This window comes from Pseudochaenichthys georgianus, unplaced genomic scaffold (assembly GCF_902827115.2).
Source record: "Pseudochaenichthys georgianus unplaced genomic scaffold, fPseGeo1.2 scaffold_437_arrow_ctg1, whole genome shotgun sequence".
Classification (NCBI taxonomy): Eukaryota; Metazoa; Chordata; class Actinopteri; order Perciformes; family Channichthyidae; genus Pseudochaenichthys; species Pseudochaenichthys georgianus.
Genome location: NW_027263002.1, coordinates 175,100 through 198,135, shown reverse-complemented (window position 1 = coordinate 198,135; position 23,036 = coordinate 175,100). Strand labels below are relative to the sequence as shown.

At 41.8% G+C, this 23,036-nt stretch overlaps 2 protein-coding genes and 1 long non-coding RNA gene across 6 annotated transcripts; 2 read left to right on the top strand and 1 right to left on the bottom strand.

The window, feature by feature from the left end:
• Positions 1-1,618: 1,618 nt before the first annotated feature.
• Positions 1,619-5,977, top strand: LOC139433425 (uncharacterized). The gene is made up of 3 exons (XM_071202433.1): positions 1,619-1,816; positions 2,039-2,342; positions 3,530-5,977. Coding segments are annotated over exons 1-3 (1,332 nt in total). The 5' UTR covers positions 1,619-1,815; the 3' UTR covers positions 4,557-5,977.
• Positions 2,417-21,397, bottom strand: LOC139433426 (uncharacterized). The gene is made up of 3 exons (XR_011642898.1): positions 20,784-21,397; positions 3,302-3,455; positions 2,417-3,125 (listed from the first exon to the last, which is right to left on the bottom strand). It is a non-coding gene; the product is annotated as an uncharacterized lncRNA (long non-coding RNA).
• LOC117442486 (uncharacterized) lies at positions 6,117-21,958 on the top strand. 4 transcript variants are annotated; one of them, XM_034078490.2, is made up of 20 exons: positions 6,117-6,233; positions 6,940-7,246; positions 7,437-7,566; positions 7,942-8,016; positions 8,319-8,713; positions 8,940-9,038; positions 9,271-9,510; positions 9,637-9,815; positions 9,980-10,073; positions 10,169-10,278; positions 10,551-10,676; positions 10,823-10,937; positions 14,366-14,428; positions 14,728-14,782; positions 14,991-15,082; positions 15,202-15,439; positions 15,581-15,682; positions 15,778-15,948; positions 16,196-16,363; positions 21,434-21,958. In XM_034078490.2, exons 2-20 carry the CDS (start codon positions 7,205-7,207, stop codon positions 21,643-21,645), a joined length of 2,706 nt encoding a protein of 901 aa, XP_033934381.1. In that variant the 5' UTR covers positions 6,117-6,233; positions 6,940-7,204; the 3' UTR covers positions 21,646-21,958. The 4 variants fall into 4 exon arrangements, with proteins under 4 accessions (XP_033934381.1, XP_033934383.1, XP_033934382.1 ...); XM_034078492.2 differs by lacking the exon at positions 6,117-6,233 and having other exon boundaries at positions 6,860-7,246; positions 15,202-15,241; positions 15,329-15,439; XM_034078491.2 differs by lacking the exon at positions 6,117-6,233 and having other exon boundaries at positions 6,862-7,246; positions 15,206-15,241; positions 15,322-15,439.
• The last annotated feature ends 1,078 nt before the right edge of the window (positions 21,959-23,036 follow it).

Below are 23,036 nucleotides of genomic sequence, written 5' to 3'. Positions count from 1 at the left end.
CCCTTGTGGTGTGATGCGGGAGACAATAAAAGGCTTATCTCTCTGTGGTGTTCATGGTATAATCAAGGGGAATTATCAAATGCTTAATTGAAAAACAAAACAAAGTAAAACACACAAAAACTGACAAAGTGTTCCAACTTCCTGTTGCCCTTTATTCAAACAACAGAAATGCATTCGCAGAATGCCAGACCCTCTTTTGTCTCTGATCTTGTTTAAGAAGGTCCACATGTCTTCCATCTGTTCAAACCTAAACTGGAATGGCTCCAAGATTGCCTCCATCTCATCCTCGTCACATTCGTCAGGCTTTTCCTCCCAAAGCTTGACAGCCTCTCTTAGTTGTGCTTCCCCCATGCTCACCGCATCGGGCATATGCACCCTGGTGCACAAATGTTTGTGTGCCACCACCCATTCCGCTGCCTTCTTGCAGTCCTGCACGATCTTAGATGTATGGAAAAGAGAGAGAAAATATATCATGCCCACTGATACATATTAAACATTAAGTAGCTTTTTGGCAGACTAACCCAAGGAAAGGGCGTCCTCTTGGATATGATGCATAGAACTAGTAAACAAGCCTACACTTCCATTGTTTTCTCCACATCTTTTCCAACTGAGGCATCAGCTGGATGAGGCTGAAGTTGCTCCTCTTTCTAAAAAACTGAATGTTCAAAGTACAAGGGACTATTGCCAGGAACCACCATACTTTTAGTAAGGTATGATATTTTCAACATGTTCTTTAGTTTAAGGACTGTCCTCCAACATCGTCCTAAATACTGATACCATGAGGAAGAATAAATGCAGTAAATATTGACAAAATACATATATTTGTAAAGACAGAGTGGTGAAACAAATAATGAAATTGAAACTTTAGTATGAGAGTAGATACAAACACAACTTAAGTGAAATAGATTGCAATACAAATCTGACCTCAGTGATATCATCCAACTTCCTCTTCCTCACTCTGAACACTGGAGGCACCTCACCTCGCAGGAGGGCTTTAGATGTCTCCGTCCAGTAGGCAAACATTTTGCCATGACTCAAATATAAAGGGTTAAACAAAGAAACAAATAAAGGTACTGTAGGTATAACGTTGGGTTACGTAGTGTAACCCTTGTTATATTAGCACAGGCGGAGCCCTCTACTGGACTCTATGGGTACTCTCTTACCCCGCAAGCATTCTCCCACTGAGACTTCTATAGACGTAGCCGGCCCTGGGCGGGCCTACCTGAATGCACGCGCATCACACCGTATAAAAGGAGGCCTCGCCTCCTGACTATCATCCTACACTTCTCTTCAGCGAGCGGAATAGGACTGACAGTGCCCCGAGTAGAGGGCTCCGCCTGTGCTAATATAACAAGGGTTACACTACGTAACCCGACGTTATATCTCTCACAGGCTCCGCCCAACAATATTCCACCCTACTGCCCCTGACCGGCTATTATGGTCAGCAGCTGCTGCCCCACCCTCTCCTTTAACCCGGTTGTAACCGAGGAGAAATCTGGGCTGTGGCTGCTGCGCTTACCTCGCAAAAAGTGTGCTCAAAAAACAGTGCCGGGGGACCCCCCCACCCTGGATGGGGAGAGCCCCCTCGGCCCCGAAAGGGCTAACTACACGCCTGCCTCCCTGAATCCCTAACCCCCTAAACACACCAGGAGCGTCTGCGCCACGCTGCGTCACGGCTGCGCCACGTTGCGACCTCCTCCTGCGACCTCACACACCAGGCGCGTTTCAAAACGTTGCGGAAGCGGAGCGTCGTGTGTGCAGCCTCGCAGTTGTTGTTGATTTTGGAATATTTCCTGGACATTTTGTACTTCTACAAGTAAGTAGGCTACGTAGTTAAATGGTTTATGTTTGTGTCTGTGTAAATCGGGTTTATTGTTGTTATTTCCTATGTTGTTGTGTTGGAGACTACAGACACAGTTAATAATAATTGTAATATTCCAGTTATAAACGACATGAATCAAAGATGTGTTGCTGTATTTTAGTGGTAACAAAATATGCATTCATCATCATAATTATTGTATATATATATAATTTACAGTGCCTGTAAACCGGAGGAGAACGCTGGCATGTATTCTCCTACTTGAAAGACTACGGGGGGATGGGGGGAGGAGAAGGAGCCGGTTTTGGGTGCACCCCCTCAACCAGCAAAGGAGACAACAAGGTGATTTTCATCACCTCGTGGCTGAGCTGAGGCTGGACAGCCAACGACATCACCAATATTTTCGGATGAGTGCAGAGCAGATGGATGAACTGCTGTCCCTCCTGGGCCCTGAACTGACCAGACAATCCACAAATTTCAGAGCTGCCATAGAACCCAAGCAGAGACTGGCTGTTGCACTGAGGTAAGATGCCCATTTCACAGACAATAAATCACTGACCACAAGTATAATAAACATTTTAATTAGAAACATATCACCCAAAACAACATTTTAAACACCAACATCAAATAACAGAAAATCAACACAAAAAAAGGAACTATTTACAGTAAAAACAATATAAATTACAAGTCTTCATATTGAGACCCATCCTGCCATGCAGAGCCACTGTTGGAGAACAGCATGTTTGGGAATGGCCCTGTTGATTGGGCTTGTGGGGGTTGGGGTGGAGTTGGCCGAAGGGCTACTGGCCTGGAGGTGTGAGTGGAGTGTTGTGACGTGGGGGGATGGACAATTGGCTGCCAATGTTCCTGTGGTTGTGTACTCTCTCTTTGAAGACTATGGAAGGTGTTTAAAATTGCTATTTTTGCCCGATGTTTCCTGTCTATGTCCAGCCTTTGTAGCATAGGCACCAGACTCAAAGCAAAGTAGTATGACTCTTCAAGCTCTGAGTCTGGCATATGTGGTGTGGCTGGAGGTTCCTGCAGTAAAGACATGAGTTGCTCCCCAAGGTCTGTGCTCTGTGGCCTCCTCTTTGTGGAACGCTGGGCCGCCGCCGCTGCTGGTGTGGATCCCTGGGGGCTACGGGACCTAGAGGGCCTCCTCTCTGCAGAGGTTGTGGGTACCAGCGGTGGTGGGGCTGTAGGTGGTGTGGGTGTGCGTGGGCCTGAATATCCAGATGCTGCTCCTGGTGTAGATGCTCTCTCTATCTCTTCTAATGGGGAAGGATTTCCCAAGCTGCTTGTAGAACTATATTAAAAGAAACAACAACATGAAATCAATTAAAATATTTTTTCCTGGGATTAATTTATGCAATATGAACATATTTATGTAATTTAAAATAAAGTCTTTCATACCCTTTGCAATACATCATGACAAATTACAAAGTTACACAATTATATAAATAAAAAAATGTGCATACATACCTCCTTTGCTGTATATATGGCAAAATGAAGGACATTATATCTGAATACTTCCAGGCCTTCTGCGAGCCACCTGCAGATCCACTGGGGATGGACTTCTTCCGGTTTTTGACGAAAGCATCCCTCAGTGACTTCCATTTCGCCTTGCAAACGTCGACTGAAAAAAAGAATAGATTCCGATTAATAAAATGATTTCACTTGTTAATTCTTTGCTTGTTTTTCCCTTCACAGATACTTGGCTTCCGGGGACTCACTGGTCAGCCTAGCATTCAGCTATCGCCTAGGATGCAGTACTGTGAGAGAAGCTGTCCATTTGGTGTGTGCAGCCATTGAAAAAATGATGATGGAGAGGTTGCTACCCAGGCCAACAGAAGACACGTGGAAGGAGGTTGCACAAGGATTCTGGGAAAAATGGAATTTCCCAAATTGCTTGGGAGCAATAGACGGAAAGCACATCGTCATCCAAGCACCACCACTGTCTGGGAGTCAGTACTTCAATTATAAGAAGACTTTTTCCATAGTGCTTTTGGCACTTGTTGATGCTGACTACAGGTTCCGAGTGATTCAAGTGGGGGACTTCGGAAGAACAAGTGATGGTGGGGTGTATGCCGGATCGGATTTGGGGAAGGGACTGGAGGCCAGAACACTTCATGTTCCAACCAGTACCTCTCTACCTGGTGCTGCTCACCTGGGTGAGATGCCATTCGTCATGGTGGGTGACGCAGCTTTCCCACTCAAGCCATACCTGATGAGACCATACCCTGGAAAGAACCTCACTCAACAAAAGAGGATTTTAAACTACAGACTTTCCAGAGCAAGGATGGTGGTGGAAAATGCCTTCGGCATTCTGGCCACCAGGTGGAGAATCTTCCATCATCGCATCAACCTGCACCCGAAAAACGTGGACAAGCTTGTGGTGGCTGCATGCATCCTACACAACTTCCTGCTCTTGGGCACAAAGGAGGGGTTCGGTCTGAGTGTCGCGCCGCTCCGGTCACCCCGAATCTGTAAACAGCTCGGGTGCACCGACAGAGCAGTTAACTCGGACACTCTTTTGGCTGACGTTAAGGCAAGAAGCAAAGCTGTTTTCCACGACAATGCTTTCAGAGAGGAGAGCTCCAGAGGCTCAAACGGCCCAGAGGCCAGAGCCTCGAGCACTAGGGGCAGGTCCCACTGTGGGGTGGAGGCGTGCACTACTGGGCGCAGCCTCCTGACCCCCTGTAAAAAAACGCGACATCAGTGGTTGACTAAAGGCTGACCTGCCGCCAAATCCCTCATGGCAGGACGAGATGGCTGCTGCATACACCTTCACTGTTGAATGCGCAAGCCCTCTGTCCACCAGTAACTGTAAGAAGGATAAAATAGAGCCTAACTCACAAAATAGGGGCTCTATTCTCCGCTCCTCACACCATCGCTGGAATCCTAGCCACTTTGGCCTGTAACAGGCTGTGGTGGATCCAGCTGTAGCTGCCTGGATAGACTGAATAATACTATCAGACAATCCACCCTGTCTCAACCTGTCCCTCTCAGGAGCCAAACCTGGAGAGGACGGCCGAGAGTGGGTAACGCCCCGATTGCACCTGCCTCTTGAGACATCGCCCCCCAGAACTGGGGAACCGCCCAGGGCTGGCCCACCTTCATCTGTGTCATCTCTGAGTACCACGGCGCCCCGACGCGATCCGGAGCCACTAGGATGACTGACGTCTCATTCTCCTCAGGAGGGGGAGAATGAGACGCAGCGGTGGAAAGGCGTATAGCAGCTTCCTTGGCCATGGCTCGTGTGCAAACGCGTCCACCCCCAAGGGTGGGTCGTCGCTCCGAGCCACGGAGAACCACAGGGCACAGTGGCTGTTTCGCCGGCTGGCGAACAGATCCACTTCCGCTCTCCCGAACTGGGCCCAGATCTGCTTCACCACATTCGGGTGAAGCACCCACTCGCCTGGCAGGGGGCCGCCCCTCGACATGAGGTCGGCTCCCCCGTTCTCCAGTCCCGGGATATGGAGGGCTCTCAGAGATAACACCACCTCTGAAGCCCATAACCACAGCCTCTCCGCTGTGGTTAACAAGGCGGCGGAGCAGACTCCGCTCTGCCTGTTGATATAAGCCACTGTGGTGCTGTTGTCGCTCCTGACCATTACATGTTCCCCCTGAATTAGGGGCATGAAATGCCGGAGGACTAACACTACCGCCCGTAGCTCTAGGAGGTTGCTGTGTCGAGACTCTGTTAGAGCCCAGCGCCCACCTATAGCCCTCTTCAGGCAGGTCCCTCCCCATCCTGTTCCGGATGCATCCGTGAACACTGTGATGTAGGCAACCTGATCTCACCAGAATGCGTGACTCCACCACGACTCCTTAACACCACAATGCGTGGTGGAGTCACGAACTTTGTTACATTTGCGTGTCGGCACCACGCAAACAACCCCAATGTAAAGTGAATGAGGCTCCTTTGTCGTGGTGCACACACGCATTTCTACAACGTCCCGCAGTGAGCTTTTATTCTATACAACGTTTTTTAAATCTACTGTATAGCCTGTAGTAACTCACGGGAGGCTTCTTTTATTTTATTTGTATTCATAATAATTGTTGAGCTTCAGCTGTGTCAAATAGATTGTTCCCTTTAGTTTACATTATTTAAAAGACAATTACATTCCTATGTGATCAATAAAGGGGTATTGTAGGCCAATATTAGTCATTTAAAACATATACAATGATGATAATGATGGTGAAAACAACTCCCCCCACTGGCTACTGACTGTATTTGAAATGCTTTTTGTTTAATAGTAATAATAATCATTTTTATTATAACAACAATAAACCAGAAGAAGATTCCGTAGTTACCCCGGCAACGTTACGTCGCGCTTGACGGCAACGTGACGTAGCCACTTTACCCACAATCACCTCACTTTCATCCGATTTCATCTGACAACGGACTACAGTAAGTATCTAAAACAAGGGGAGTTTATTTCTTTAAAACACGAAATAATATTACTTTTATTTATTCCACTGTAGCACAGTCTCTATAGCGTTTCATTCCTGGATATTAGTTTGAGTTTTGGAGTGTGTTTAGCTTTTACAATAGGCCAACTAGCGGCAACGTTCAGCTAGCCTCCGGCCTTCCGGTCAACGTTTTTAGCTGGATAGCATTTATAGTTTATACAGCTAAATTACATTAGCTGTCACCGGCACAGTTGGATAGTGGAAGTGCGTGCTTGAAAAATATGTTTACATTTATGTATTTGCACATGTGTTGTACAGACAGTGTTCAACACAGAGTTTTAATAGTGGCTAATGCATCGGCGATGGAGTGGAACAAAAATGTGGAACTGGAGTTTTTCCAGAGGATTTGACTGGCCACCCAATGTCCCACTCTGAATCAGAAATACTTCATTGATCTCCGTGGGAAATTGGGATTGTTACATTGTAGAATTTAAATATATAGTAGAAGATATAAGAAAAACAAGTGCATAATATAACAATATGCACAGTATAAATGCATAATGTATGCCAGAGTATTGCTCAGATTAATTATTATTGCATATAGAGTAATGCACAGATTAATTATTATTGCATAGAGTATTACACAGATGTTACTGTTATTCTAAATAATCCTAATCATGTTTTTCTTTTTTTCTGTTTTACAGCGTCATTACAACACTTAATATCACCAACACACACATATCCACACACACACACACACATATAAAACCAACGGCACTTTTAAGAGCCACTCTTTCTCTCACTGTCTCTCTTTCTATCACTCTCTCACTTTCTCTTTTAATCACTCTCTCACTTTGTCTGTTAATCCTGTCTTTCTCTCACTCTTCATTTTGTGTATTGTTTGTATTATTTGTATGCCATGTCCCTCAACCCTGAAGTGAGGGTCTTTGAGGATCTCAATGAGGCCACATGGCATCATTGATTAGCGAGGCTCATCTCCTTGAGGCCAGGGTGAGGCTTTTCATGATAAGCAAATACCCAAGTCTGTAATATAATCATTGCTATTGCTTTTTATTGATGTAATGTAAAGGGACAGTTAGTCCTTTTTATGCAACCGTTAAATAATTTCTCAAATATAAGTGCTGCTGTCTTATGTTGTATTACAACTTTGTTGTTGATCTCAATCTCTGAAAAAATATAGACTGCCATGGCCACGGAAACCCCTGCCATCCCTCCGGAAAAGAAAAGAAAAAGCAGGAAGAGACCTCTTTCTAATCCAGTGGTCACACGCAGACGTGAGAGACAACGGGAAACACAACGCCCCGCATCAGGTTAGTTCTTTACTATATCATGATTTCTAAGAATAAAGATAATTCATAACAAAGTTATTTTGGTGTACACAGTATGAAATTATGTAATTTAAAGATACCTCTTGACAAATCTGTTGCAATTTTTAAAACATTTCCAAATGAAATCAAGATATTTTTTTAGAGCCTGTGATGATAATCCTTGCCTGTGTTGTATTTTTTTAAATGTGTACCTCGATTTGGATAAAAGTATGCCAAATGTAAATTGTCATTGTGATGCTGTGGTAATATGTTCTTAGTTTAATTACCTGCAGTCCTTACAGAGCATTTTCATATTACAATTAATTGATGTCATTTGAGATTGATTGAAGGGTTAAGCAAAAATGACTGTCTCTGCAGCTTCACAAGCCAGAAGAGACGATCCTGTGCATGAGGAAGGCCTTCAGCTAGAACATCAAGAGTTTGGTAGTCTTGGTGAGTATATTGATTATAACAGCAGTTGACTGGCACTACAGTTTTTCCCAATGTTTCCATTTTTATACTCATCTAGTTAATCATAATAAAGTATTGAGTATTGACTGTTTCATGACAAGTGAATGCATATTTGGTATAAGTATCACTTGCTAATATTGCTTTGGATGCATATGATGATTCATAGCATGTTGCTATTATTAGTCCGCATATATTTTTCCAACTCAAAAGTGGTTCAGTATACTACCTTAATATCCATCATACCAGTTTTAGGGTGGCGGCTTAACAGCTGTTTTATTTTTTAGAAACTCATCTCCAAGAGTTAAGGGACACCCTAACTACAGTCCAGGTTCCGGAGGCAACAGACGGAACGGTTTCTGCCTGGGCACAAAGGCAGCTTCTCACAGATGTGAAAATGAAAACGGCTAGGCCAATGCTTTTTAATGCAAAACTCTCAGCTGAGAGAATAGCCATTCAGAAGTGCCACAGATGCTGTGCAGAAGAATTATTAGAATTATTAGGTGCCTGGACTGTGTTCCACTGGACATGGAGTTCCTCTGTGCAACCTGTGACATGGAGGCCCACAAGAGGAATATCTTCCATGACAGAGAGGCTGTGTTCAATGGATTTCTGGAGCCCATTCCCCCTACAACTGCTGTGGTGGTGGATGAAAATGGCCAGCCTCAGTTTTGTGAACAAAGTATGTAAAGGTTAACATTACATTACAATGTCCCATTATAATGTAGTTCCCAAAATTAAGTGCGAATGGGAAGTGTACATAGCTGATTGAAAAAAGTACGATTGGTTTTGACTAGGGCTGCAAGATATGTGGAAGTTATGCAACATTTTATTGAATATCTTTATAATCTGGAGAATTAAGGAAAAACTGTAAATACACCCTTCCTAATTTATTTTCTATATTGCAGTATGTCAACTGCCTGTTCCTACTCCAAGGTCAATCTGTGAATGCTCTGATGACATCACAGTTACTCCTTGGAAGCATATTTCTGTGGTCACCATCAACGGTATGTTGTTCTGAAAGCCCTTCTTTTTGTACAAGTAGTATTGTACGGCAGAGTTTTACCACTTTGTGCAATGCAAAGATTTTTATCACCTGGTCATTTTCAGACAACACCCAAATGCCATGTCAAATAGCTAATATATCATATATGCATATCTATGTATAAAATCCAATATTTTAAGGCAAACTCACATTTTAATTACCGAAATACCTTTACTTTTTCCATTTGTTCACAGGACGATACAATGTCTGCTTGCCTCGGAAATCCTGTCCATCCTGCTCTGCAGAATGGACTCCTGAGGTTAAAGACCTGCTTTTGTATCGGTACTGGCCAGCTAGCACCAGCTGCTAGCTGGCTGCATATTTACAAATATGATGTGTTCACCTCATTTGAGCACATGAAGGTGACAGCACCAGCCATGTCCAGGCAGGCATTTCTGAAAATGTTGGAGCACAGATCTGTTCAAGCTGGACGGGTAAATCTGCCTGAATTACACGGAAACATACAAAAAACAATATCATATTACTGTATACCATATCATAAATTGTTGGCATTGCTTTCAAAACAATTACTAATCCACTTTTTTTAAATCAATATACAGACAGGTAGTATCTGTGCTGATACATTTCAGCGAAGCTTCTTCGAGTTTTGCTTCTGTCAGTACAAACAAGAGGATATGTGCCAGATCCATCACTTTGTTTGTCCAGCATGTTCTCCAGACATGTTGGCTGTCTGCTGTGATGGAAACCGCAAGCATTACCGCTTTTCCAAGTCAAAAGGGTAGGGATAAGTATTAATGAAAATGATAAAGAACACACCGCTAATACAAATAGTAGCCCTTGGGGTTGTGTTTGAGTAGCCATAACAGACATTAAAACAAATCATAGTAATGTAGTGCTTTGTGATTTGTATTATTAACTTGTATGTTAACTTATCATGGACAGGACTGAGGAGCCGCCAATCTATGAGGGCTTGTTCCTGGCCAAGGATGAGGAAGTCGCAACATTTGTTGACCTTGTCAGAGGCAACATGAAAAGTGTACGTTTTTTTTCTTATTATGATAGTTGCAGTTACACCTGTGGTGTTCTTTTTTATATATGTCAAAACTTGTGTGTAATAAACTGACTTTATAGGGAAATGACAGTGCCGTCTGTGGTACTGCCAAATTCACCGCTGGCAGAGAGATGTCAAAAAAGTCTGGTGCCCAGATAGACGAGGAGGGCATTCAAGTGGCAGTTTGCAGGTATGTGTTTGTAAGTGTGTCTGTGTGTGTATATGTGTTTGGTCCTTGAGTCTGGTCTCATTATTTCAGTTTTAATAGCAATCCAAGTCTAAGTCTTTGTAAGAATTGGAAGCATTAAACACTTTTGATTGTGGAGCGGAATTGATCCATCATTTGTAGCATCCAAGTGATATGTGTTGTTATAGCCACCTAGATTACAGAGATGAGTGCTTAAGCCAGGCCTAGCTGTGTCCGTTTATCATTAACAACTAGATGTTCTTCTGATTAATCAGACATGGGTTTCTCTTACGAGGACTGAACCACTTCCGTGGAGAAATATACGCGTACCCAATGTTTCTCCAAAAAGAGATGTCCAAGAAGGCAAATGTTGACTTCTTCTGTATGGATGTAACATGCAGGTAATCCTCACTGTCATATTGCACATCCACAACAATGTTTAAAATGGCCTATGCCTCAGCAGTCATTTTAGATGATATTGTTGTCATGTCAATTAAAAGTGTATCTTTGTAACACTCAATCACAAAATGCTGCTCCTGCTTCTTAGGTACTGGCCATACCTTAATAAAATAGCCGAGGGATTACCAGAGCTTCTGCCGTTGACAGAAATGAGGCCATTTCTTAGCGTGATGCATGCTAAAGCCCATACAGCAAAATGCGAGGTACATAACATCTTTAATGCAAAGGATTTTTAATGTTGTGCATAGGGTTGGGTATCGTTTGAATTTCCACGATTCCGATTCCGATTCTACTTTTCGATTCCGGTTCTTAACGGTTCTCGATTCCGATTCTTTGAGGGGCAGGGTAAAAAAATGATACATGCTTCTTCCACCAAAAAAATTACATTTATTCGAGAAACTTTTACACAGGTTAGTTTAAAGTAATATTCACATTAATCAGTCTGTTTATATTCACTGCTATGTAACTTTAACCTGAGAACCACTGAAGCTACAACAGTGCAACAGTCCAACTTTTAAAAACAGTTCTTGTTGAGAAAAACAAGCATATCTGCCTTCTCAGGCATACCGGGAAGAAATGTTTGAACATTTTGAAGTAAAATGCTTCAATCTGGTGCACACGCAGAATTACTAGAGACTAGATCTAGGGGGTACAACTCTAAACACCCATATGAAAAAGATCGGTTTACATTTTAATAATTAAATAACAAATAGCCTACATGTAACCATTGTTGGGCAAGTTACTTCCAAAATGTAATATATTACATATTACTTATTACTCTCTTTTGAAAGTAATAAGTTACATTACAAAATTACTGTCTCTGAAATGTAATGAGTTACACTACTTTAGTTACTTTTCTAGTTACTTTCACCAAAATAACCGCAAAAGAATGGCTAGGTATTTTAAATGCTAAAATGTAGTTTAGTGCAGCTCATTATACATCCAATGAAGGGCGATGTGGTATAGCATAACCACTGTGTAGGCCCTTAAGGCGACTAACAACTTGTATTACACGGGTTAGTTGAATACTCGATTCTGATTGTAAATTCTTAACATGTGACACGTTGTTAATACAGTAGTACAGACCACTGTCAAGGACTATAATGAAGGTTGCTAAGGAGGATCAAGAAAGAGAAAGGAAAAGAGGTTAAAAGACGGAGCGCTGGACGTCAGATAAATCACCAGAAGAAGGCAGACATGAAGTAAACACTAACAGGACACGGAATGGGCTCTGTAGTGTGTTTAGTATATGGCCGTGTACAGGCCCGGTTCCAGAACAAAATTACTCAGGGTGCCTCTGAGATTACAGGGGGCGCAGCAGTAGTAGGTTTACATGAGCAGTAGTGGCCGATAACAGCAATGAAAATTAGCATTGATGGTCCCCAATGAACAGATTATGGCCTTTGTCATGTTTTGAAACCAAGCAAGTGAGAACATTTCAAGTGAGTTAAAAGTGCAATCCTGAAATATTTCATATAGTCCAAAGTGGACTGTGGCAAAGAAAAGCACAACAGCTTCAAAGCTGTACTGATAAAACAAATGAGAACATATTGTAAATCAAGGCACATATTATTTGAACTAGCTCATGGTTTGAAATGGCAAACATTGAAAAGCAAAAGTATTATTAAAACCATGTAGCCTATTAAATCATCACCTTGGTCCCATACTCTGGGAAGAGAACATGTACTGTCCTTGAAAACTGGTATCACATCATCATGTGAGGTTGAATGTGTGACCTGGAGATCATTTCAGCTGCAATATTAGCTTGTTGATAAGCTTGGGATATGAGATAGTTTTGTAGCCATTCGTGGTGAAGGCATCTGTGCTATTGTATGCATTATTTTTGACCCAACATTTCTACAGGCATGGCAGAATATGGCACTATTTTCACATATTCTAGCCCTTGTCTATTTGTATACCACGAGCTGCAAAATGACCACCTAACCCCACTGTACAGGCGGATACTTGTTTAGATATACCTGGGCAGGCTCGGTATCCTGGCTGGCACCCGCGGGCCGCAGAGGGGCGGCGTAGTTTCGGGCAACGAAGAGTGCTGCTCCGGGGTTGAGGGCGGCAGTCAGGCGGGAGTAAGCTAGTGTCACAACGGAGGGTAACGTGATGTCCCCATCTGACCTGTTGCTACGGTCTGCAGTAGATGCAGTGTTGCTGGCGTTTAGTGATGGTTGCTTTAACCATTTTCGTATAAATGATTATCCACAGATGTGTGTCACTGCTGTGGAAGCACTTTGGAAATGATGTACGCGCAGCGGAGCAGGTCACGCGCACCTGACACAATTTGTTGTTAGTATTTTTCGCACCGTTCTCTTTTTTGAATAGAGGGTGTATAACATTCAACTGCCCCGAAGATCCCGGCGCGAAGCCTGAAGAGTAAACACCAGGTTTACTAATCTACCCGCACAATTTGTCTGGTGTCGGAATGTCTCGCTATGTTAGTACATTCTTAAAAAACAAAACACCATTTAATTTCGGGTTAAAATGTGTTGTAACTGCGTTACTGAGCATTGTAACGGGTAATATATTACCCACATTTCATTAGTAATGTTCATTAGTTACATTACTTCGTTACAGCATAAAGTAATATATTACTGTAACTCCGTTACTTTTGTAACGCGTTACACCCAACACTGCATGTAACGCATTTTATTTTTGTTGTTCATTCATATCTTATTTTACTATTTTATTTATGCATATTTTTTTATCTCTCCAGTTTAAAACGATATTTCTGGTTTACTGTCCTATAGTATACATTGGAATGATTTCAAACCTGTTTTATCCCAATAATTATAAAAGAGTGCCTTGGAAATATGTGTTTACATAAATTGTGATCAAAACGTTTGAGACCCACTGAGATAACTTAGACTAAAGTGAACTATCTAAACACTCAAAGAGTCCTTTACCTCACTGAGCTGAAGTTATCAGCCTCTCAGTCTGACTGGAGAGGACTCTCCCTCCACATCATTGTAGAAATATCTTCTTCTTCCGTTAGCACAGCTAGCACCAGATGCTAATAACAACAGTGCCGGTTCCAGTGCACCCTCCCTTTCTCCCTCGCTCACGCGCACTTTGGCTGTGAGCTGCGGTTGCCAGATAAGCCAACATCCCCCATTTTCATCACTTGCAGCGCCCATCGTACAGGGCAAATGAAAAGTGTAACCGGGATGAAAAGGGTGTTACATTTACTTAATTATGAATGTTGTTACATCAAGGCCGAAAATTAGGATGAGCACCAACGGTCAAAACATTTATTTTTTCTCCCAGAGCTGTCAGCGCAGCGCCTCCACAGATCTGGCGCCCGAGGCGAACATTTATAATGCCAGTGCGACAGGCCGGCCCTGGTCTCAGGTTACATTGTAGGAAATGTAGATACAACGCTACATTTCCCGCCCCGCTGCAGTCATGCAGTAGGCTACGGAGAGCGGCGAGAAACGTTTCCTCAGGAATCGAAAAGCGGAACCGAAATTCACATTTCTAAATGATGCCGTTGGAATCGAAATGTTGGAACCGGTTCCGAACCGGAACCGGTTCTCGATACCCAACCCTAGTTGTGCATGGCATGCCTTATTGGATATCAAAAACGTTGCTATATAACACTATTTGCGCTGTGTTGCAGGTGAGATGGGGTGGCAGAAGTCAGGACGGGGCAGGAAACACAGTGAGAGAGGAAGTAGAGCAGGTATGTTATTAATGGCATTATTATAACTGTATGGATACAAGAGGTCTTAATAGAAAGCAGTACAAATATGTATGTGTCATCTCAGTGACAAGCCTATTGATTAGTTTAAAGCATATCCTTTATGTCTGAGTTCAAATGAAAGATAGGCAGCTCATATGTTCAGCAACAATAAATGCATGCACATTGTAGGAAGTCAGTACACAAGTTTTCTCTCAAACAGGACGAGTTCAAGATCTATGGTGTGTAGGTAATATTGTTATGTAATGGTGACCGAACATTAATTGTAACATTCATTATAGGTGAACAGCTTTCTCTCCAGGGCAGCTCTGGTCACAAAATACATGACAAAATCAGGTTGGTATTAACACTACACTGTGATAAAGCAGCCCTGATAAGTATGTTACAGAGAGTTCCCTCCGTAAACACATTATTTGTGTAATACCAGTTCAACAACCTTTTAACGATTGGGTTTAGTCATATCTATCAGGTTTCTCACTCAGTGTTTCCTTTTTGATGTGAATACTTACTTTTTTGTTTGTGGATATATTTTTGTGTTTTTTAGGAAGAGTGAACATGCTCACTCAACAGGCCATGGATTGGAACAGAAGGAAGAGGGACAACCTTCATCACGTTTTAGCACACAGATATGTCAAAGTAAGGGCAAATTACAATTGTCTTCTCATCTGACATTACATATTTATGAAGGATGTCTGCAATGTAACCTCATGGCTATATACATTGTGTTCTCCCTTATCCACACTTCCTCTTGCAAGTCAGATGGTGTCATGGAATGTTTCAACTGTTCTTCTGAAGGTCTTGTACTGAAAACTAGTGTTCTTTGCATTATGGTGTTGCATGGCGCTTTTGCTCTGACATTTTCTTTTTTTGTAAAGATCACAGAGAGGGCAAAGGTGGAAGCTGCCAGCTTCAGCGACTTCAAAAAGGAGCACAACCTTGATCAGGAGACCATACAGCAGTGGGTGTATGATGTCAGGCAATGGGCAGTCACAGGTAAGACATACCACAAGTTCTCCATATATACATCTGTTAATTACTGTAGGTTTAGACATACAATATAAGTTGGCTATATGTTGAAACTGAGACTGTCACTGATTGTATCTCTTCTCCAATTGTTTTATTGCAACTATTTAGAGAGAGTTTACGCCCCAGGGTGCACTGAAGGACTGAGGGTGGATATTGAGAACATCACCGTCACTCTTTTGCGCAGGAAGCAAGATCTGTATCGTCAGCATGGTTTGTTGTCAAACGTAGTTATTGAAATTACACTTCAAAAACAACAAAAACATTCTGGCACCATGACACAGTTTTGTTTCCGTTTCACTTTGCAGACAGCAACCAGGCAAGGCAAAGAAAGAGGAAGAGAATGAGAGAGCTGAAAAAGAAGCTTCGCGAAAAAGTTGTGCAATACAACACCGGAGTGCAGGGAGAACAGATTGACGAGGAGTTGGCTTGCAGTCTGACAGAGGGCTACATCCTACCATGGGAGAGGCATGCAAATGGTAGGATAATTGCTAGTTTGGCTTGTTGTTTTTTTAGTCCATACCAAAATATTACAGTTTATCATGGGGCAGAAAAAGCAATGGTGATACCTGCAAATATATAATATTTGTAATGAGTTTACATTATAGAGAACCAATGCTATCGCTACAAAGATTTGTGTCTCAGAAATGAAAATCATTCTGTAATAATATAATTTATGAATAAATATTCCTTGTCCACTACTCCATTCCTTTCCTCAACCTAAAGGCAACACCTTCAGGTTGAAGAGGTCTGTCTTTGACCAGGTAATGCTGGTCAGACGTTTGGAGGAGGAGCAGAGCATCCTGGTGAAAGAGATGTCGCAGCACATCATGTTCCTTCTGAAGGAAGTGGAAGCACTGAGAGGACACACTTTGGAGGGCATCAAAACCAACAGTATGTCTGAGATCTTAACATTTGAATATTTTCATCCACTCTTCAACACATTGCATGTCTTACATAAGTAGAACACATCTGTCACTGTGTCAGGCCGAAGTGAAATAGTAAATTACTGAAACTATTCATCATCAAGATCATAATCGATTATTTTCTGTCTATTGACTAATTGTCAAGCACTTTATCAAACATTAATCAACATATCCCATTTGGCACCCAATATATACTAACATCCTTCAGTTTAAGATGGATGTACCTACTTTGTAGTGTTTACATATGCAGCATTGTACAATGCAAAGCTATTTACAATTGTCATTTGTAGTGGAAACTTCTGTGTAGCAATGTTCGAGGAGTCACCGACTCAGGAAGGAGACAAGGTAGAGCAGGAGTTTTGATGTCAGAGCACTGATGATTTATTAAGAGGTACGGCCGGAGAATTCACATCACAAGTCACAGCAGTCACGGTCTGACTGCCACGTCAATTCTGGAGCGCCTCTCTCTTGTCAGCCCATTTAACTGGTTTCAGAGAGAGTCGTCAACATGTTTAGATAAGATAGCTTTAGACAGTTTGGGCACACTGAGTTACCTGCGTCCGCCACTTATGGCCTCGAATATGTCATACCCACTTAAAATATTAGTTTATCAGAAATATATATTTTCTCCTCTTCCATAAAACAGGTTTGAGAAATAAATGTTCCATTATAAAATTAAGTACTCAATATAATTGACTCTTCCCTCCCTTTTCTTACATATGTCACATATGAAATAATAACTTAGGAGTCTATTTAAGCATGGTGTAATCTATTACTCGAGAAGACTCAGTATCACCTGCGTGCAGCTTGCAACAAAAAACAATTGTGAGAAACATATATTATGCAGGAAATGTATACCTTTGTTGAAAAACAAAGCATATCTGATTTGGGAGGAAAAGCTTCATCCCCCCTAACATCTGAGTTATTACTGATGGCATAGCATAGCATGAATGGAATGTGGTGTCTGAGGGTGTTATTACTGAGAAATGTCAAACAAATTCAAAACCTTCGATTTGAAAACAGGTTTGCATTCCTCCACTTAAGGTGACGTTATCATTGGAAACAATAAAAGCTAATTGTTTTGATGTAGAATCTGTCAATTGAATCGTTAGAGCAGAACAGAATGGTCGTATTGTAGCCTGCGTACCGTGCAGCCTTTAGTTTTACCAGGTGCAAACATGGTCATATAATGTGAATACATGTAGAACTAAGAGGCCCCTGATATTAGGCCTATTTTAAAAATAGTAGGGGCTTTTAACAGCTTGCCAACTTTACAGGCATCCTCTGCATAGCAGTATGAATAGCCTTAAAACAACCCACTCTACGGTAACGAGAGTCATATTTCTGAACCAAATGCCCTAAGTTAAGCCGTTAGTCCCATCTGACTGACCCAAGGGTTTGGTGCTGGTGTGACCGGGAGGCTTCCAGGTGTTCAAAGCAGATGTCAAGCTTTCAGTTCATGGCTTGGTGGGGGGAGTGGCCCACGTGAGACAGTATCAGTTTGAGGAGCATTGTCTCTGGGAGCAGGGAATGGTGTCCATTCTCGGACCAGACCATTAATGTCATTTCATGTAGCAGCCATAGCATCTCTGTGACTGCACTCAGCCGGGCGGTAGCAGGGTAGAACTGGGTGACTCTTGAAGCCGTCCAAGGCCATAGATCAAATAGAACCACGTACCAACAAAGGGACACAAGGTCATCAATGTCTCTCTTTACCATTGGCCTAATTGCACAATAAATGAGTGGGGGAAAAATGTGGAAGACTAATCCATCATGTGAAATGTTGAGTTAATCTAAATAATTACTTATGGGTTGAAATCAAATTAACATTAACATTTAGAACTAAAGTCAGTCCAAATTGGACTTGCACGGATCAGAATCTAAGCAATACACCATTTTCCCAGCTCTGTAATGAAAAGGATAACAAGATTAGGTATACAGGAGTGTTCAAAACACCCAAACATGCACACTTATCTTATTCTAGTAGAGATTAGAGGACAAGGTCTAATGTTGTGAACAAAATGATCAAGTCAAAGTTATTTTATTTATTCTAATGTTATGTACCACATTTAATTTAATAATTAATCTTGAGTTACTAATAACTTTAAAGAAGGCAACAATTTACAATTTGGATAAAGTGAAAACTCATCCTGTGTGTGGGCGTGTGTGTGTGTGTTTGTCTTCCCAAGGTTTAAAACATTTGGGACAGCACAGCAGTGAGAATGTTATGAGAACCAATATGTTGTTTACACTAAACTCGAAGGAAGCTAGACTGGAACACTTTAAATAAATCAAAACGCTTGCACATTAATTCAATACATTTAACATTTAGCTCGAGCTGGGTTCAATACTTTTCTTTATGGTATTTAAAATTGGGCTCGAGTAGAACCCCTGAATTTGGCTTGCAACACAAAGTGATACTGATCTCTGTTGGACTTGGACATGTTATGATTCAAAGCGTGGGCCTGTGAAAGATGCCCTTGGAAAACAACATCTATTTTTTAACTGTAATTACTTATTTTAAAGAGATTGCAACATTATACTTTTTAAAGTATTGCTCAATTAATTTAACACATTTTATTATGCACACAATAAAAAAACTTCAACGAATATATTGATCCTGGCTTAACCAGCGACCTTCACTCTGTTGTTCATAAGCTCGGTTTCAGAAAACTTGTCAGTAGTTTAACAACTATTTTAATTTTTAGTAATGTCTATGGAGACCAATTGGTTGATACGAGAAATAATTTGAAGCAGTTTAATAAAGAATGTTAGACTATTTTTAAAACTGTAATTGAACTTCAACTTATATTAATTATCTGATTCCAGTGGCCAGTTGGAACAGACAATCAATAAAGTTTCCATTTTGCAGCAACAGCACAAAAGGTTTCAACAACAATTAATGAAACAAATAATACAACATTGACCTACAAAAACAGATTTTGCAACCCTGATCTCCTCAGGCAGCTCTCTGAGGGTCTTGGGGCACAGGACGGGGCATAGGGTTTATGCAAGGTCACAAACATATCTTAACATATCAGCAATACCATTTAAGAATGGATTCTTAAAGCAATATAATCTTCTTTTCTTCTTACATCTACAGCGCACACCCTGAACAGTGTGCTTCTTGTTTACATTTTCCTCTGCACACTGAGAGGCAGGACATAAAAACACTCTTTTTTCTATTTATTTTCATTTTGCAGCACATTTATATGACCAGAGTTTTGCTTTACATCTTTATATTATTTATTTTCTCAAGTCATTTACTTTTGGTGAGATAACTAAAGTTTAGTTCATTTTACCCTGGCTGTGGACTGATTCATTACCCATTTTGTTTATGATTAGTTATAAAATCAACACTGCAATTTGGACAAACAAACATGTACTCTCAACAAATACCAGCGTCCCAGCAAAACTGACTCTGCTCAATTTAGTCCGAATTTAGGAGTTTTCAGAGGGGGCAGAAAATGTATATGGGGCACCTGCGCGCGCCCCATCCTTGTACAAGTTGCTAAGATCGTATCGTCCAAGAGCAATAGCTAGTGTATGCCTCCCGGACCGCCACCGACTTGCTCCAACCAGCTGGGTAGAGCGCCGTGACGCGTCACAGCACTACACGCACCTCGAGATTGTCCCAATTTTTAGCCAGTAATGTAGGAGGAAATTGTTTACAAATCGCGAGGGCTTTTAACCTATCCTCTTGCAACACTACCCATTTCCTGGTAGCGCTATTTTCCCCCGACCAAGGGAAACATAGACTTTTCTTCTTTTCTGCCCTTTCTCTCCCAAGAACAGCAGCTCAACAGTAGTCCTACTCGACCAGCTCTATACACCTGACGCCGTGTTAAACACAGTGTCGTTCTACACTTCCTATCACTGCCCACCTGTGATCAATTAGAATTTAGTGTATGCCTCCCGGACCGCCACCGACTTGCTCCAACCAGCTGGGTAGAGCGCCGTGACGCGTCACAGCACTACACGCACCTCGTGATTGTCCCAATTTTTAGCCAGTAATGTAGGAGGAAATTGTTTACAAATCGCGAGGGCTTTTAAACCATCCCGTTTTTTTAATGGGATGGTGGTGACGTGAGTGAAAGATATAGACAAGACTGTGATTTTAGGCTAAGGTGTATCTCTAAGCTGCTTATGTTAAACCGACTGTTTTGGACCGCTAAAAACCCCAGAATTCGGCGATTTGTTCAATACAAATCTCTACATTGCTGTTATACAGACATTCCACTTTGCTGAGGTGTGTCTTTAAGGCTATTCTCCAAACATGAGTAACCAAAACGAAACACAACTGCTCAGTTTCACAGGTAATTTTAGGACACCGTAAATCACAGATTCTGGCAAGGCAATGTTCAAACGTAGATTTGAAAATCACTTACCAGCTCTGCCGATTTGTTGGTGTCCTTTTTGTTCGTGACGCCAATTTGTAGTGGAAACTTCTGTGTAGCAATGTTCGAGGAGTCACCGACTCAGGAAGGAGACAAGGTAGAGCAGGAGTTTTGATGTCAGAGCACTGATGATTTATTAAGAGGTACGGCCGGAGAATTCACATCACAAGTCACAGCAGTCACGGTCTGACTGCCACGTCAATTCTGGAGCGCCTCTCTCTTGTCAGCCCATTTAACTGGTTTCAGAGAGAGTCGTCAACATGTTTAGATAAGATAGCTTTAGACAGTTTGGGCACACTGAGTTACCTGCGTCCGCCACTTATGGCCTCGAATATGTCATACCCTGGAGTCCACAAACAACAAAGAAGGAAGTGTCCCAGTGCATCCACAACAAAGACCATCTGTGACCTAGTATTGACCGGTCACAGAATGGGAACAATAACATTATTGGCTGAAGCAGCCTGTGTCCTTAAAGGACAACAATAACATTATTGGCTGAAGCAGCCTGTGTCCTTAAAGGACATAAATAGACGTCAAGGTTGGTCCTGTATGTCACATCTAGGAGTCTGAGATAATTATTTCCCTTACAGTCATGGTTTGTTTACATTGAGCCCTTTTTCTGTGTGGTTATTCCTCTACAGATTTCGGTGACCTGACAGAGGATGCTGCACATGGGCTCAAGAGTGTCCTCAGTCGGAGGTGGCACTTCCTCAAAAGCCAACACAAACAGGCTGTACATGCGTACAGCGGTGTAGCCGCTTTGGAATGCCATGATCTTCAATTACAGCAGGACATTGAGGAGTCGGATGACAATGACTACACTAGCCCTGAGTCTGAGGAAGAAGACCTGTAAAGGTTTCTGCCAAGCAACACAGAGGCACTGGAGAGCTCTTTCACGAGGGACGTGTCACGTCCACACGCTGGCGCACGCCATAATAATGACAAAACACATTTAAAACACACTTAAAGGCCTACAAAATAAAGACATTTTAAAACACTATATATGAGAACAATATGAAACTATGCACTTGTTTCGCCCGACTGAGTTCATAATAATGTGAAAATGTGTTATATTTTGTACTTCCGTTTATTTAAAGCGCTTTGACTTGCTGATGTGTATGAAAATAAATTGCCTTGCCTTTATATTAAACTGCCTCTTATTACTCAAACAAGTGCTATACAATGGTTGTTTTCTTGTCACTGCATTTTGTCATTCGTTGATTATGAACTATTTACAATGTGAATACATACAATACAATAACATAATTCTTTATTAGTAACGTGCATAATGCAGGGTAAATACCAACACATTCTCACTCCCAACTCGTACTTCTAATTTTCTATTATTTTCTAAACCACACACTGTTATTTACTCAACAATAACACACAATTATTCTTGTGTTTATTTGTTTGATTGTATAATGTCGGACTTTTGGAGTCCGTCAGGACCGAGGGTCGGAGCAGCTCATAGTTGCTTTCGATCATTTTACACCCGGAAGTAAGTATTCTCTCTTCTTTGCTTGACAAACCCCGTGATAGTCCTCAAGCTCTGTGATTGGATATTGGAGTGGCAGTGCGCAGAGCGTCCAACAGCACTTTGAAATGGAATGGAACCACGACAGACTGTCCAAAACTGAAGTCGGACGGGTCCACCCCCTCCCCCACCCCGTCACCAGAACTACACGTGCTGTGTGTTTCGCACATAGGTTTTGCATGTTCTATAACACGTCTCTACTGGGAATTGTAGTTTTAAAAGACGTTTTCGTATTTCCCATAATAAGAAGTTGCCAGTATTAAACTGTGTACATCCCTGGAGGTTTAGGGGATACGAAACACTCACATTTAAAACATATAATTAATAAATGGGTGAAAATTGCTTGTGTCCATAATGGGCAGCATGGTCCACATGACAGCTAAGGTCAGAAGAGCTTTATTTAACAGCTGGTCTTATGTCTGTGACCCCTCCTGTTGTTCATTGATGAGCCTGAAACATGCACTTGTCAAGGTTCAGAGGCACATTTTGCAAATATGGCAGAAGCCATCGATCATCTTAAGATAAGATATACTTTATTGATCAGAAGCGGGGCCATTTTTTCGTTACAGCAGCATTGTGTAACAGTTGGAAATATGCAGTGGTGTTTATTTAGAAATCATTTAGTATGATCACACAAATTCTATGTTTTATATTTAATAATTCTCTGTTCCTCATTTATTGGATGTTCAATACCTGACAAGGTCGGAGAT

Excerpts from the sequence above, each read along its gene's own strand:
- LOC139433425 (XM_071202433.1), top strand. Across the intron at positions 2,343-3,529 it reads AGACTGGCTGTTGCACTGAG|ATACTTGGCTTCCGGGGACT; the intron begins GTAAGATGCCCA and ends TTCCCTTCACAG.
- LOC117442486 (XM_034078490.2), top strand. The coding sequence starts at position 7,205 with ATGGCATCATTGATTAGCGAGGCTCATCTCCTTGAGGCCAGG. Across the intron at positions 8,714-8,939 it reads GCCTCAGTTTTGTGAACAAA|TATGTCAACTGCCTGTTCCT; the intron begins GTATGTAAAGGT and ends TCTATATTGCAG. Across the intron at positions 9,511-9,636 it reads GATCTGTTCAAGCTGGACGG|ACAGGTAGTATCTGTGCTGA; the intron begins GTAAATCTGCCT and ends ATCAATATACAG.